Source organism: Podarcis filfolensis (assembly GCF_964270895.1).
Source record: "Podarcis filfolensis genome assembly, chromosome: 2".
Taxonomy (NCBI): Eukaryota; Metazoa; Chordata; class Lepidosauria; order Squamata; family Lacertidae; genus Podarcis; species Podarcis filfolensis.
The window spans coordinates 21447064-21464778 of record NC_139605.1 but is presented as its reverse complement, the minus strand read 5'-3'; the positions used below and the strand labels follow the sequence as shown (position 1 = coordinate 21464778).

Here is a 17715-nt window from a genome sequence, read left to right as displayed (position 1 = left end):
CATGCTAACAGTTTATAAATTTGTGGGTTACATTTATTGTTGATAAAGTTATCTGTCCTTGGTGTAAGCTATAGGTACCATTAGCATATAGTGGCAACCTGAAATGTCATTTCCGATTTCTCTGCCCAGATGCATTTGATGAAATGGGCCCCGGCCCATGAAAGCTTGTGCCTCATTAGATTTCAGCACATCGGTAGAGCCCAGTTGCAAAAAGGCCCACTAGTCCAGCACTCTGTTCCTACAGTGGCCAGGCAGATACCTATGAGAATCCTACATGCATGACATGAGCTTATTAGCACTCTCCCACTCATGGTCCCCAGCAACTGATATTCAGGGGCATGCATTTCTCTAGTCCTTAAGTTGACACAAGACTCCTTGTTGGTCTTACACAGGTACAGCATGTCATCTTGAAGCTCTGTATTATAAGGAAACATTTCTGGAAGCTGGTAGGGACTATACCAGAATACAAGGGTTTTATCAAGACTAATGAGCTAGACGTTGCCCAGAAACTCTCTTTATTCCTTCCTGTTAATAAATTTTAGGCATATGGGCTACCAACTTCATGCATAGTTTTTTTAAAACAACAACACCATACTCCAGAGCCCTGAGTGTGCTCCAGTGTACGTATGGATTTTCTGCACCGTTCACTTCAATGGAGAGGGCAGCTCTTGATACTCAAAGGATGCACATGTGTAGCTGTGCCCGCTTTTGAACTGAACAAAGGTTTCGTGAACTGGGTACATGCTAGAGGCACAATACCTGCAGCAAAGTTTCGTTCCTGTCAATGGGAAATAGGTTTTCTCCTTATTGCCTGCGTGCACAGAAAGGAAGATGACAGTTCTGCAAATTATGAAGACTATTAGCAAGACAGGGAAGGTTGTTTGTTTTACAAAAAGAAACCCAAGAGCAAACTTTAAATGTTCATTTATCATATGCTCCAAGGCTCCTTTAAAACTATGTGTTTTTAATACCTAGGTCACCTTGTATTGATTTATATATGGTACCTAGTTGATCAATGCTAATATTCCTTAATTAGAATATACAAACAGATGTGCAGCTTTAGAGTCCTTTATCATGTCTGAACAGTTGCATATAAATGTTGAACTTGACACCACAGATTCTATTATGCATATTAACCTCATATGATGGGTTGCTCCAGAATCAATTAATGTTCTGGTGAATAAAGACTGTTATCACTATCTATCTAATTTCCCACACTCATAACTCTCTGTCTGTCTGTTAGTCCAACTCCTCCTAACATTACCAGCTGTAAAAGTGAAGTCTGGGAAGGAAAAGTGTGTCATACGCTGTTCTGGGGAGGGGGGTTTCTGTCCTGTCACCTGGGGAACAGCACCCAATATGTTCCTTCTGTTGGAAGAAATCACATCAAGGCTGTTTATGCAGACATCTCTCTCTGTTATCAGCAGTCATTTATCCAAACCTTTCCCTCAATCTGGACCAATTTGCACAACTGGAAATCTCTTCAAGGATCCCTGTAGCGGGAAAGAACCTGTGGCCCTCCAGATGAGGTTGAACTCCAACTTCCATCATGCCCAATCTGTATGACCAAGAGTCATGAATTTTGGGATTTGTAATCTGGCAACATCTAGAGGGCCACAGGTTTCCTGTCACTGGCCTTTAGCTTAGTAAGGGAATAGAGACACGAGCCAATACAGATAATTGGCAGAAGCAAAGAGCAGGAGGGAAGAGATGATGGAGGAACCCAGTGTAGAGGAAAGAGAACCCAGCAGAAAGGAAGCAGGAAGCAGGATGGTCTGGGATCTAGGAAAGGAGGAGGAACCAAGAGAAAGCAAATGGGGAACTGGGTGCCTGAGGTATTAGGAACCAACAGACACTAGAAAGAAGCAAGAGATCTAAAGTTGGACTGGAAGAAGCAAGAAGACTTAAGAGAGCAGAGTGGGAGAAAAAACAGGTCTAAGGAATGGAAAGTTGGGCAAAAGCCAGTTAGATACAAGAAAGGGATGGGAACTTCCTAATCCACACAAACCATATCTCTTCATTATTATCACATTTCCAGCAGGTGTGCTCCCATCCAGCCCAAATCTGCTTTTAAATGCATTTGATGATTGCCCCAAGTGAACTGGCATCTGTTGATTTCACTGGGGAAGCCACCAGTCGCAGGAATGTCCCAGCACCATGCTGGGACTGTGTTCATGCTCAGTGGGCCCCAACATCACACCACATCAAGTCATCACTCTGTAGAATGTGTTGGTGGTCTCTGCATGCTCAGCAAAATCTGCAAGGCATTCCCAGCTCCATTTTGGAATGCTCCACAAGAATGCGTATGTACAAGTAGGTCTAGTGTGGAAGGAGGTTCAGCCTGACAAATGTAGCTCTTCCCCACAGACTGCATCCCTTTTTCTATATAGCCAGCTCATAACTTTATGTCCTAATCCCTTCAGTGGAGATTCTTTGGCGATCACTCGTAGCCGAGTAAGATTGTCTTCCATGAGCACGGTTTTAACAATGAGTCTGTAAGTGATTGTGGAGGCCAGTTCTGGATCCACAAGTCCTTCCACAGTGGGGACATTGGTTTCCGGGCGGGAGTTGATCATGGTGTGGATTTGCCAAGCGTGCCTTCCTCTTAGCACGTTTCTCCCTTGCGCCCTGAGTTTGAGTGTCTTCAAAGCCCATGACACCTTTGGTAAAGGCTGTTCTCCAATTGGAGCACTCGCAGGCCAGTGTTTCCCAATTGTCAGTGTTTATACTACATTTTTTTAAAAATTGCCTTGAGACAGTCTTTAAACCTCTTTTGTTGACCACCAGCATTACACTTTCCATTTTTAAGTTCGGAATAGAGTAGTTGCTTTGGAAGACGATCGTCAGGCATCCACACAACATGACCAGTCCAACGAAGTTGATGTTACCTAAACAGTGAATCCAGCCTCAAGTGAACTTAACTTTGACTCCTTATAAAACGACCCTCTCTGTTCTTTAGGCAATGTCAATCCCAATGTCACACAGTCTCCTGCATTTAACTTCTGTTATCAGGAAACCCATAGATAGCTCCTTTTGCATGTTGATTATATTGATTTTGCTTGAGGCTCTGATAACATAATGAGAGTATGTCTCTAATTAAACAAAATCCTTGATTAGGATTGGGAGGGTTTTTTGTTGTTTTTTTGCTGTTTTGAGAAGATAAAACTGGCTCCCTTTTCTTCAGTCGTTGTAGGAAACATGTTAGATTGTCACATGTTGATTGCCACGGGTTGCAAGTGCATACACAGGCAAGTGTGCTGTTTGTCATACGGAAATGCTTTCTGTGTAAGAAGTCTGCCTTGGTTGAAACAGGCCCAGGAATAAATTAGAGAGACTGGTGGCAATGCCCACTGGGCTACAAGCATGACACCTGAGATCTTACACAATGCATTCTCTTATCTTCCTTCAGGAATCAGGGTAGGGCAAGCTGGCGGGGGGGGGGTGCAGGGCATGGAGAAACTCAGTGGTAGAACACATGCACTCGATCCCAGGTTCAGTCCCTGGAATTTCCAGGTATTGTTGACAGAGCCCCCACCCTGTCTGAAACCGTACAGAGTCGCTGACACTTGCCCAAGGCACATAATGCTAAGACAGAGTGACTAAGCAGTGGTGTCCAAACTTTTTTCAAAGAGGGCCAGATTTGATGAAGTGAAGGGCTGTGACGGATGACCAAGGGGCCAACCTTTTTTAGGACTGAAGTTGTTGAGGGGTTTTTTTAGGATTTTACCCCAGGAAATAAACTGCCAGGATTTGGCCCCCGAAACAGACTTTGGACATGCCTGGACTAATGGGTTGACTTGGTAGAAACCAGCTTCCTATGGCCCTATCTATCCTGGCAAGGAACTGTATATTTTTTTTAAGTTGTGTGCCCCCACCTTTCACTTTCTCTCCCTTGCACACATGCACGTTCTGAAGCACTTGCTAGAAAGCTGTTGCAACTTAAGAGGCAGTGTGCCTAACACTTGTCTTGGCTGCCAGAACAGAGCATCTGTCAATGTTTCCATGATAAACCGGCTTTTTTCATGGTTTATCCATCAACTACAGATCTTTGCTGAAACTCGGCAGATAAGATCTCAGCGCAGATGTGTGTGCATGTGTGTTGTGTTTTGTTCTGTTTTGTTGTTTTTTGGTTTTTTGTTAACCAATTTTAAAGAGAGTTTTGCCATTTCTTTTTTTAAAAATGCATTGGGAGGAAGAATGGTAAAAGGGTGCATTTTTCTGTGTAATTGGCTGGTGGTATCATTATCCAGGAGAACCTGTCTTGTGCAAGCCCCATTGAAAGGGATGTACCTTACACAGTATCACCATGTGTGTTCTTGTGCACATCGTATACATTCTGATTGGATTTGTGCAAGAGAAATTCCTGGTGGATTCTACCCTTAGACTTTAAAGCAAGATGGGCAGCAAATGTACCACCAAGGACTGTATCGGAAATCCATCTCAAGCTAGGTGGCCTTACCTTACTACAGATTTTATGTGCTTGTAGTTGACATAATTAGCATTTGCTTTCCATGACTGTAGTTCACACCAAACAATGCTTGATGACACATTTTTTAAGGAACCCCTGACCATTAGGTCCATTCGTGACCGACTCTGGGGTTGCGGCGCTCATCTCGCTTTATTGGCCGAGGGAGCCAGCGTTTGTCCGCAGACAGCATGACTAAGCCACTTCTGGCGAACCAGAGCAGCGCACAGAAAGGCCATTTACCTTCCCGCCAGAGCGGTACCTATTTATCTACTTGCACTTTGACGTGCTTTCAAACTGCTAGGTTGGCAGGAGCAGGGACTGAGCAACAGGAGCTCATCCCGTCACGGGGATTCGAACCGCCGACCTTCTGATCGGCAAGCCCTAGGCTCTGTGGTTTAACTCACACTCCTATTTAGAATTATAACCCCCAGATACGATGCAGGTGAGCCAGCCCTTTGAAATGTTGAGATCATTAGAGTTGAAATGCATAATAAAGCCAGGTTTCTTGTGATATTTCCAATCTTGCACGACTTCATAGCTACCATAATGTCAGATCTATCTCTATAGTCATATGGTCTGGTAGCATTTATTTTTATTTTTTTTAAAAGCTGAGGTTTTCAAAGTTTAAATAAAGGCTCAGAGCTCCTTGGAGAGTTGTGTATGGCATGCACATTGTGCCCTGTCTAGATGGCAGCTTTTGATTGATGTCTTTTATCTTCAAAGATAAATATGTTGTTCATTATTATCATTTTTTAAAAAAGTTGGTAGTGATTCACAGTTACAATAACTTTTGGTAAGACTTGCAAGCGCAAATTGAACGGCTCCAAAAATATCTCTCTCTTTTGTGACCCTGCAGGCATATATAGAGGAAGTGACGTATAATTGCTTACCTGTTGTGGGTTTTCAAGAATGTGATTTGGTAGATGGGGGGAAATTATTGTTGTTCCCCCTGTTTTTGTTTTGTATTGGTGGATATGGGCAAATAATGGCCCAAATGCATGGTTTCTGGGGTGGGGTGGGATTTTAAAAAGCAACCTTATCATGGAAATAGTTGTACGAACCAGGGGTGAATTTATAAGCAGAATGGAGGTAGAGGAGACGTAGTAGACTGGGTTTGAGGTGGGCAGAAAGAAGCATTACCTGTCATGCAGATAATTAGAATCATTTTTAAATGTTCAAAGCACCTTCTTCACCTGTACACATACTGTGAGCTCTTCAAATCCTTCCAGCATCCACCTCTCTGTTCTAAGAACCCCCTAGGCGTACCTGTGCCTGTCTGTGCCGATTCCCACTGACAGGGAAGGATTTATTTTATTGCCCACGTTAAACGAACAATTAATTGCTGGAATTCATTGCCACAAGATGGGATGATGGCCGCTCGCTTAGATGCCTGTAAAAAGGCCAATTAGAGAAATCCATGGGAAAAGTATCTTGTCAGTGGTTATTAGTTATGAGGGTTAGGCAGAATCTCCAGATTCGGAGGCAACAGCCGCGAAGGGCTGTTGTCTTCATGCCCTCTGTGTGGACTTCCCTGAGGCAACTGGTTGGCCAGTTTGGGGAACAGGATGCTGGGTTAGAGGGACCTTTGGTCTGATCCAGCAGGGCTCCTCTGATGGCAATATGCTGTGTTAAAAAAGAAGCGGAATAATCATATTAAGTTTCGAGTTTGCCTGGACAAAGTAGACCCATGAAGTGTGTAGCGTAGTTGTTACATACAGCAGATGTTTGCAGCTATTCATATTTAGTGTCTTCTATTGATATAGTCACTAATTGTATCGAGCACTAATCATCCTCAAACACCTCTGTCAGGTACTGTTGCTCACTTAGAAGTACCTACATACTGATTGACATTTCCTTACTATTATTATTAATATCATTATCATTATCATCATACCCTGCCCATCTGGCTGGGTTTCTCCAGCCACCCCAGGACGGCTTACAGCACATAAAAAATTGTAAAATATTAGACATTAAAAATTTCATGATACTTTTACTATGTAAATAACTTTGACCTTTTTTATTATTTCTTTGTTTCTTATCTTTCTTACTTCTTTATTTTTTATTTTTTTCTTTCCTTATAAATTTTCTATTTTATATAATTTTCTTTTTTCTACCTGTTAAGAGATAGTACATAATGTTTGTATAGACATGCAAATTTTTTAATCAGTAAAGAATTATTTTTATTAAAAAAATAAATCCCGATACAGGGTTGCCTTCAGATGTCTTCTCAAAGTCTGGTAGTTGTTTATTTCCTTGTATCTGAAGGGAGGGCGTTCCACAGGGTGAGCTCCGCTACCGAGAAGGCCCTCTGGAAACTCATAACTGCTACGGGCACCGTGTGGGAAAGCTTGTGTGCACACAGCTATTTCTTATTCTCACAACTGATTGACAGTCTAGCACTGTGGTCTGAGTACAGCACAGTACTGAGGGAGAGGGAAGCCATACACGTTTATTGTGGTACATACTGAAATTATGAAAAATTCAATAAACACCCTTCCCAAAATCCACAATGGAAGTTTGTGGGATTTCCACATCAGCAGTTTTGTTTGCTGAGGCAGAATATTAGAGTGGGTTCCCTCTCCCCCCCCCCCCATCTTGGCTCAGAAGGAGCAGGTATTTGTCCTTAGATTCACCCCAGATTGTGTGTATACACCAGCAGCAGATGATGTGGAAGCAACATCCGGTTGCACTAGCAGCAGAGGAGCCAACAGAGAGATGGCAAGCCAATGGCAGGTTTTATCTGCCACAGCATTTTCGATGACTGCCAAGATTTTCTGCAGGGAGCAAATCTTATCGGGAATCAGCATAGCTTGCCGGAAAGCAGAATAAGCACCATATCTTTCTTCTAAAAAAAAACACAAAACTGTAAGATATCATTATGTAAATGCAAGATTTCTCCATGTTGAGTCAGACCATGGAGAAGGGCCACCGCAAAAATGCTGCAGCACATGCATTGCATGCATGATTCTCTAGTTAGGGCTGAGAAAGATTCCCTGTCTGAAAGCATGGGAAGACACAGTAGGGTCGGAGTCAACAGGACTCCGTTAGATGCAGCAGTGGTCTGACTTGGCATAAGGCAGCTTCCTATGTTCCTGTGTGATGGCAATCTAGGGTCACACTATCAATAAACCTCAGGTGTAACACTGCACAATCATGTAACCACCCGGGAGGTGAAAACAGATGTTCATCATCTCCTGTAGACATTTGTGCAGGCAAAGACTAAAGAATGGCAAGTCCACAGAGTTTGCTGTTTGGCAGGTAGGGAGTCACAAACTCTGTGAGTCGTCTCCTGCTGGTGGAAAAATGATAGTATTGGGGCAGGGGGTTGTCACTTTTTAACCCGGCACATATAACACTGGTCCTGAGAGACCTACATTGGCTCCCAGTATGTTTCCGAGCACAATTCAAAGTGTTGGTGCTGACCTTCAAAGCCCTAAATGGCCTCGGCCCAGTATACCTGAAGGAACGTCTCTACCCCCATCGTTCTGCCTGGACACTGAGGTCCAGCTCCAAAAGCCTTCTGGCGGTTCCCTCACTGCAAGAAGTGAAGTTACAGGGAATCAGGCAGAGGGCCTTCTCGGTAGTGGCGCCTGCCCCGTGGAACGCCCTCCCATCTGATGTCAAAGAAATAAGCAAAGACATCTGAAGGCAGCCCTGTTTAGGGAAGTTTTTAATGTTTAATACTGTATTGTGTTTTTAATATTTGATTGATAGCCACCCAGAGTGGCTGGGGAAACCCAGCCAGATGGACGAGGTATAAATAATAAATTATTATTACATACAGCCCCATTTTTAGGGCAAAGAATATCAAGGTCTTTGTTGCACCCTCCATCCATCACTCTTTAAGAAAAGCACAAGCGCTCCTAGTAAAGACCAATTTAAAGTTTCACACAGCCCCTATCCCCACATTGTGTCAAACTTTATCCTGCGAGAAGAGAAATATCCCTGACATGGAAGGGCTGTGAAGTTGGTGGTTGTAATGTAAATTTCACCATAACAGAAAGTGTAGCATTTACTTCTTTATATTAAATTAACAACATATTAAGATGCAAAGTTGCCTCAAACAGAGACAGACCATTTCACCAACCAACCCAGTGCTGTCTACTCTGACTGACAATGGCTTTCCAGGGCCTCAGGGACATCTCTCTCTGTCTCTCTTATATGACTGCTGCCTCAGTGCTTTTTAACTAGACTAGGCATTGGATTATGGACTTTCTATGTACAAAGTGTGATATATGTCACTGAGCTATGGCCCTTCCACAAATGTAGCAAATTTGTGATCCATGTAAAATAATTGGATTGGGGGATTTTTGCTTCTTATAAGAAATTATGGGCAAACGACACTCACAATGTTGTTTACTGCTTGTAGACAATTCTTTTGCAAGAGGAAATGAGTAACAAGCCTGTGTATAGGTTTGGGGGGCAGGGGTGAGGAGCTGGGATGAGGGAAAGGAAGTACTGTTGAGGTTACAGGAGCTAGGCAAGTAATACTCAAAGAGCTTTAAGTCCAAGGAAGGCAAGGCAAATCCATGGGGCCAGCCCTACCGTTAGGCAGAATGGGGCAGGCAGCAAATGCTAAAGGTGAGGAAAGCATCACTGAGGACATGATGCCAGATAGCCTCCACTGCACCGCTTCGCTGTAGGGGACAAGTAGAAGACTATGCATCATTGCCAGTGTTGAAGTAGCATTCCACTCCCTTCTGTACATGGGATGGGGAAGAAGCACTCCTTTGTCCTCTGCCTCAGGCAGGAAAATGTCTTGGTCTGGCCCTGAAATTCTATTAACTTTCAGGAGTGTCGACAATTTCAAAAAAGCATGAGAAGTAGTGACTTAATATGGAACTTTCTGCAGAACAAGTTTCCCAAAGTAGATCAGGTCTAATAAAGTAATAAGCAAACAGTATGTGGAATTGTGGATTAACCAACCCAAACTCCCTTCTTAATTATAGGTCTCCCCAACAAATCTTGTGATTTACTGGAGCAAAACGCTGCCTCTGCAGCCATTTCCTAGAGGAGCCATTATCTGTGGTTCTCTCTGTGCAGCCAGGAGAATGGCGGTGGATTACTTAACTATTGTGGTGATTACAAGAAGTTTGAGTTAAACTCCCCAGACATTTTCTTTCCTTTTTTAAAAAAAAGAAAAACCAGCCTATAATCTCCAAAAGGGAGCCAGAGTGGGGAGGAGGGTGCATCAACCTCTTGTATCAACCTCTTGTATTTCTTCCTTCAATGTTTTATCACACATGAGGCCAAAACAGCTTGAAGGGGCCTGTTTTGACTGAGGAAACCACCACAGTAGAAACAATAAGATGGCCCTTGTTGGTCTCCCTTCAAAGTCCTATCACCTGGGTAGCTGCTTTAGTGTTTTGTTCTGGTTTTTTATAAGGAAAAAAAGCATACATGCACTGGATTATGGAGAAAGCTAGAGAGTTCCCGAAAGACATCTACTGCTTCATTGACTATGCAGAAGCCTTTGACTGTGTCGACCACAGCAAACTATGGCAAGTTCTTAAAGAAATGGGAGTGCCTCATCACCTCATATCTGTCTCCTGAGAAATCTCTATGTGGGACAAGAAGCTACAGTTAGAACTGGATATGTGAGGCTCCAATACTTTGGCCACTTCATGAGAAGAGAAGACTCCCTGGAAAAGACCCTGATGTTGGGAAAGATGGAGGGCACAAGGAGAAGGGGACGACAGAGGATGAGATGGTTGGACAGTGTTCTCGAAGCTACGCACATGAGTTTGACCAAACTGCGGGAGGCAGTGGAAGACAAGAGTGTCTGGCGTCCTCTGGTCCATGGGGTCACGAAGAGTTGGACACGACTAAAGAACAACAACCACCCTTTGATTTCCATCACATGTGCTTTGATCCTCACACTGGACTTTACTATATGAATCCTGAACCAGATTTCCACCCCCATCCCTGCCCACTTCAACATCCAGCTTTGGAAGGCTGCCTGAAATACCGGGAGACCTGAAGCAGCAGCTCTTAGCCTGGGAGCTGGGTGGGCTATGGGGTGGCAAGCTAAGAAAGCAGGCTGACAGAGGTGAGTTGCTCAGAGAGGGCTGGATTCATCCTGTTGATTTGAAAATGGGCACACGGTTTAAGGCAGGCCTAAAGGGGGGGGGTAAATGAAAGTGTATGCCAGCCTCACAGTCTTTTTTTGGATGGTTCTGGGATAATAAATCAATACAGTATGGTATCATTTATCCAGATGCTTTGGCAGATGGGAAGGACTCCACAGTGAACAGATGCCCATAACATTATACATAATGGGAGGAAGGGACAGAAATACATAGCTTTCACATGAACTGATGGGCAAGATATTGGAGGAACAGATAAAGAAATGTTGGCACTATAGTGTGGCTTTAGTTTGCCACTGTGCTTGATTTCCAGCGATATTTATATCTTGAAGGGGTGTCTGTAGCTGTTAGTCCTGGCCATCTCTGAAAATCACACTAAAACGTGCCTGTCTGCCTATTCATCTTCATTCAGCTTCTCCCCAGAAAACGTTCCCACTGCCTTGCAAGTGTCGTCAGGCTCCTGCAGACTCTGCAGGCTCCTAATAACTGGTTCAGTAACTCAGCTGATTATTATCATTAGTTCTCATTGTCTACGATTGGAGCTTTAAGATCGTTAGAGAAGCCTGTGTGTTTTACAAATAAAATAGTAAAGAGGGATAGCTTTTGTGGGACAATGTCTGTTCCAAAGGAACATAGAAAGAGGCCTGAAACTGAGTCAGTCCATTTGTCCACCTAGACAGGGGCATGGCATGGGGGGGGGGCTGTGTGTTCCAGGAGGGCCATGGCCTCAGGCACAATTTTTGAGGGTGTATAAACCAAGTCCCCCCCCCATTCATGCAACCCCAGCACGGCACAGCCTGGTACACTTCTCTGCCCACTAAGTGCCGTGTTGGTCAGCTGGGTTCCCCCCTGCATGGGTGGACAGGCAGCTCAGCGTGGCTCTGGCAGGGGTGGGGTTGCTTCAGCAGCAAGAGCTGGGCAGGTGCACCCCACCTGGAGTGCACCCACCCGCCCCAAGCTCAAGCAACCAACGCTACGCTCAGTGTTATCTACACTGACTGGCAATGGCTCTCCAGGGTTTCAGACGGAGAGCCTTTCTCAGCCTTATCTGGAGATGCCAGGGACTAACCCCAAGACTAGCTGCATGCAATGCAGGTGCTCTGATGCTGAGCATATAGCAAGTATTAAGCTGCAGTCTGATACAGTTTCATCTAATAATGCTGTAGTGAGGGGTTTTTTTATATGGGGACCATATTGCCAGTTAAAATAGCCCCTCAGCTGTGCGACAGACCATGCTTTTTCACAGCCACATTACCATCCTTTGAATGTCTACTCAACAGTAAATGTAAGAAATCAATAAATGAAAACAACTTGATTCCCGTTGGCCTCAATGAGACTAGTTTACAGGCCAGTGTGTATAGTGGTCTTCCATAACCTGCAATTCCCACCTGACCACTCCCGCCTGGCCATTGACCATGCTGACTAGGGCTGATGGGGAAATGTATTTCAAAGTATACACCAAAAGTATCAGGTGTAACCATAATGATTGTACAACAAACCAACAACACCCAAACTGGCTTATGAATATAAAGGACAATTTTACTAGAATAGGTAAACTCATAAACCTACTAAACCATGAGCAAACTAAAGTGCAATGTGCATAACCAAGCCTGGAGACTCGTAAACATAGAATGAACTAATGTCTCTCTTTACTATACCGGTTGTGTATGCGGTAAGTATTACATTACATGGCTGGAACAAACAAATCGTTCTTCAAATAGTCGTTCACTGGAAGCACAAATCCATATACGTAGGAGCGGTTGCGAGAAAGCGTTCTTCAAATAGTCATTTGCTGGAGGCGCAAAGCCATATGTGTGTGCACGGTTGCGGGAAAACAACTCCTCACCACTCCCACAGTAAAAGTGGTACAAATAGTCAAATGGAGCCAAATTGATGAGACCTGTTCTCCGGATATTATCCAGGTTTCGCAGCAAGCGAATAGTCAGTCAATAGTGCTAAATAATACAAAATGCATTGCAGTTACAATAAATGAAAGACCATAAAATATGTGCAATACCATCTCGTGTTGTGTCTTACCTAATCACTCAACAGTTCGCTCACGACAGAAGATCATACGAACTACTCACAGTCACAATAAATATTGAAACTGGTAATAAACATTTAAATACATTACAGATGCATGGAATCAGTCATCACATTTGTACATTGTTAAGGGTACAGTAACACTTCTCTATTGTTGCTAAACAAACAATGGCACAAAAATTGATTTATATGTAAATCCGAGGTCAAATTCGGTATTCAAACCTTTTGGAAACAAGGTTCCTAATTGAAATATTAGTTTGTGCTGTTTTTGTAACACGGCTCTTCGTACGTCAACAGATCTAAAGGGTAGTTTTTTTTAAGTCAACAGAATGAAGAAACTCAGGTCATTTTCAGTGTGAGCCTCTTGCTGGAAATGCTGGACTAACGGGGTGTCAATAATAATAATAATTATAATAATAATTTATTATTTATACCCCGCCTATCTGGCTGGGCTTCCCCAGCCACTCAGGGCAGCTTCCAAAAAAATATTAAAATACTGTAATACATCAAACATTAAAAGCTTCCCTAAACAAGCATTGCATATTTTGGACCTATGCTCAGAGATTCTAGTTCCGATTGCACGAGTAGTACTACCAACATATAGAAGCCCCCAAGCACATTGGATACAGTACACACAGTTTTTTGTAGAACAATTGGTAAACTGCTGCAAGACAACTTTTCGCCCATTTATTGTGTTGGTAAATGATTTCACGGGCAAAGCAAATCTGCAACATGTGCAATGACCGCATCTATAAAGCCCTTTCAACGTTGTGTGTGGGTCATCATTATGATATTCAAGTATCTAGTGTGCCTTTTGCCTAAAATAGGCACATTTTCACAGCCTGGAAAATGGGGAATGATGTGCCAATGTTGCTTAATCACTCTTTCAATGGAAGAAAATAAACAAGTGTACTCTGTAGAACCAAAAATCCTGTCCTGTTTGTTTTTAGGTTTTGGTGCCATCAGTTCCTGCCTAGAAGTTCTTTTAGCCCTTTCAAACGCTGTTTGAATTATTTCCTGCAGATAACCTCTATCTCTTAATGAAGAGGAAAGGGATGCAGCATTTTTTTGAAAATCAGTTTCAAGGGAAGAATTTCTTTTGAGTCTAATAAATTGGCTAAACGGGAGACTATTTTTTAATTGGACCGGGTGATTAGAATGATAGTGAAGTAAGGAATTCCTATCAGTAGGTTTGCAAAATGGACGTAAATTAATGATACGTTCATTACGTTCAGTGACAAAAAATAATTCAACATCTAGAAAGGAGACGCTTACCTCGCTCTTTTTACCAATAAATCTTAAAGCTGTATCACATTGATTTAACCAAATGTCAAATTCCAAGAACATATCCTGGTCCAAAACAAAAATCAAATCATCGATAAAACGATAATAAGCCAATAAGTGCTACCTAAATGGGTTCAAATCACTCAAAATGTATTCTAAATCAAAATAACGCATGTAGATACAGGCGAGGGATGGCGCACAACGGGCTCCCATCGCCACGCCCCTATATTGAAAATAAAACTGTTCTTTAAAGCGGAAGAAATTATTTTTCAAGCACCACAAAGACCTGGAAAGCTGATTGACCAGAGGCCTCTTTCATACCATATCTTCAGCTCTTTGAACTACCTGTTGTCAAACTCCAGCCTTTCTTATCCCACATCCCCAATCTCTCTGAAAGTTAAAGGGGCCCAAGAAACCTCGTGAATCAAATACAATGCCTTTCTAGAGCTTAGGTGGAGGTGAGGTACCTGTGATTGTTCTCTGCCTCTTTGCAGCGATAACAAAAGGAACCGGTATACATTTTTATTATGAACCTGATTCTTAACTAATGTTTCAAGATTAAATTCTGGAAGCTCCTGGCTCCTGTATTTGCTGAATCAGCTCTAAATAGTGCTGCACACTATATTGAAACAATGTCAGTATTACATTATTTTCACAGGAGAGCATTTTGTCAAAGAAGCATTTTCTTCACGTTGCATTTCTCTGCGGACTGGGTCAAATGCTACCTTAAAGTAGCAGTGCCTTTTAGAACATTGGGTTTTTTCCCTGGGCTACAATTTGCTAGTCTCACCAAATACAGAGCAGTGGTTACAGTGGATTATCCTACGTGCCCATGAAGCACAGTAAACAAAAAGTGAGATATACAGCTCAGAGCTTCCCTAAAAAGGAACACTAATATTGCTTTTCTCACTCCCATTTTTGTTAGCATATTAGCATTTCCGAGCACAATTCAAAGTGTTGTTGCTGACCTTTAAAGCCCTAAACAGCTTATGGCCTGTATACCTGAAGGAGCGTCTCCACCCCCATCATTCCAGCCGGACACTGAGGTCCAGCGCTGAGGGCCTTCTGGCGGTTCCCTCACTGCGAGAAGCCAAGTTACAGGGAACCAGGCAGAGGGCCTTCTCGGTAGTGGTGCCCGCCCTGTGGAACGCCCTCCCACCAGATGTCAAAGAGAACAACAACTACCATTTAGAAGATATCTGAAGGCAGCCCTGTTTAGGGAAGCTTTTATTTGACGGACTGTTGCATTTTAATATTTTGTTGGAAGCCGCCCAGAGTGGCTGGGGAAGTATAAATAATAAATTATTATTATTATTATTAGCATATCATTTTACTGCCCTGCCAAATTAAAACCGGTAAAGGAAAGGAGTGGAGGTAGCAAGGTGGAAGGGGGAGAGTTGGATAGGCCTCATGTTACACAAAGCCATATCTGCTGCTACATAAGCTACACTTGCATTCCTCCCCCCATCCCGAATTTTAATTATTTAAATTGTGTTTTTCAGGGATTGGTTAAATGCGTTCAGCCCTCCTATCATTCCTCCAAGCCAGCAGCTGGCAGAACATCCTGAAGTGACAGCACACCTGAGCACTCAAGGTAAGACCAGTGTGTGTGGAAGAGGTGTGGGAGAACTTGAGGGCAGCTGGGACGAACATGGCGGCTCAGGCACCCTGAGAGCCCAGTGCCGCTCACGGGGGCCAGTGTGTGCCTGTTGCATCCTTCTTGGCCACCAGAGGGCAGTTAGGGGAGACACAGCAGCTTGGGTGCGCTGCAAGCCCATCCCCGCCCAGCTTTTGCGAGTGGTGCGTTGGGCTCTCGGGGCGCCTGGGCTTGCGCACCACCTTGGGCTCCGGACCCGTTGTGCCGCCCCCAAAGGTAAGTGCCGCCTGGGGTGATCTGCCTCCTCTGCACTACGCCACTGCTCTCTCCCCACGTTCGCCATGACACTACTCTCATTATTACAATGGGCACCTTTGCTTTTCCTCCAGACACGGAAAATTCATGCGATATCTCAGTATACCTCCGCTACTTCTTTTGGCTACCCTCAAGAATGAAGCCATCTCAGTGATTTATTCTCAAATATAGACGATGCTCCTCAAATTGGGAATCTTTTCATGGGCATGTAAAACTGCCTTTGCTTTTGACAGCAGACTAGCTGTCAAGGCAGGACCTTGCTGTGAGGGATCTGGCAATACTTTATGCTAAGGGCCCTAAACATGCCAAAGGGAAAGGATGGTAATCCTTGAGTTAAAGACACATTAGATATATATTTTTGATAGGGGCCTGAGAAGATTCTTAATAGCAACCTCATGACATCCAGTGCTTCCTGTAGTCATGCTGCGATTCCTGATTCCAAAGCTGCTAGCCGAGGAGCTGGACCTTAGAAACTACTTCAAATGCAACCAGAACAATTCTGTTCATCTAACCTGCCTGTCAAATCTTATTTTTATTATTACTACCATTACTACTAATTGAATTTTAATTGGGGGGGGGGGGTAAAAACAAAAAGTGACCCAAAGTGACTTACAACAAAGTCCAAACACTAAAATCAAAAATTGAAATTGAAAAACTTTATTGTCACTTGTACAACTTGTATACAGTGAGATTACATTATAATATAATATAATACAATACAATACAATACACTACACTACAATACAATACAATACAATACAATACAATACAATATAATAGCCAGAACAGAATAAAAGCCTAAGAATATCTCCAAATGTACATAAAAGGTATATAAAAGGTATATTGCACCCCACCCCACTAAAAGGTAGGCAAGGAAGGGGCCACAAATATACCTAAAACCAGTGCTTTTTTCTGGGAGTACTCCAGGGCATGGAGTATCGGCACCTTTTTTTCTAGAAGAAAAGCACTGCCTAAAACCCTCGAAATCAAAAGCCTGGGGGAAAATGAACATTCTTGCCTGGCATACTGGTCATGTTGTGCAGATGCCTGATGATCGTCTTCCAAAGCAACTACTCTATTCCAAACTTTAAAATGGGAAGCGTAATGCTGGTGGTCAACAAAAGAGGTTCAAATACTCTCTCAAGGCAAATCTAAAAAAATGTAGTACAGTGGTACCTCGGGTTACATACGCTTCAGGTTACAGACTCCGCTAACCCAGAAATAGTACCTCGGGTTAAGAACTTTGCTTCAGGATGAGAACAGAAATCGTGCTTCGGCGGCGCGGCGGCGGCGGGACGCCCCATTAGCTAAAGTGGTGCTTCAGGTTAAGAACAGTTTCAGATTAAGAACGGACCTCCGGAACGAATTAAGTACTTAACCCGAGGTACCACTGTATAAACACTGACAACTGGGAAACACTGGCCTGCGAGCGCTCCGGTTGGAGAACAGCCTTTACCAAAGGTGTCATGGGCTTTGAAGACACTCGAACTCAGGACAAAGGGAGAAATGTGCTTAGAGGAAGGCACGCTTGGCAAATCCACACCGTGATCAACTACCGTCCAGAAACCAATGTCCCCACTGTGCAAGGACGTGTGGATCCAGAATTGGCCTCCACAGTCACTTACGGACTCATTGTTAAAACCGTGTTTATGGAAGACAATCTTACTCAGCTACAAGTGATCGCCAAAGAAGAAGAACTTATGCCCTGGTGATCAACTTCCTGTTTGACCATTGTAGGAAGCAGGATGTTGGACGTAGATGCTCTGAACTAGCTGGGCTCATTTGATTTTCTTTTCACAATCATGACAGGTAGAATCGGTACAAATGTGTAGGATAAAAATGTGTTTTCTTTCTTCCTTCCCATTTTTCTCCTCTCTTGTTGTTTTGGTGCCACTATGTTAGGGTTAAGGTCATTGATTATT

General features: G+C 43.4%; 1 protein-coding gene across 5 annotated transcripts in view; it reads left to right on the top strand.

Moving 5' to 3' along the window:
- The window catches only part of CFAP20DC (CFAP20 domain containing), a 148558-nt gene that overhangs the window by 125987 nt on the left and 4856 nt on the right, over positions 1-17715 (top strand). For all 5 annotated transcript variants that reach the window (XM_083600937.1, XM_083600938.1, XM_083600936.1 and 2 more), the window contains one exon: positions 15384-15475. In XM_083600937.1, the coding sequence (XP_083457063.1) occupies positions 15384-15475 (92 nt within the window). The remainder of the gene's footprint in view (positions 1-15383; positions 15476-17715) is intronic.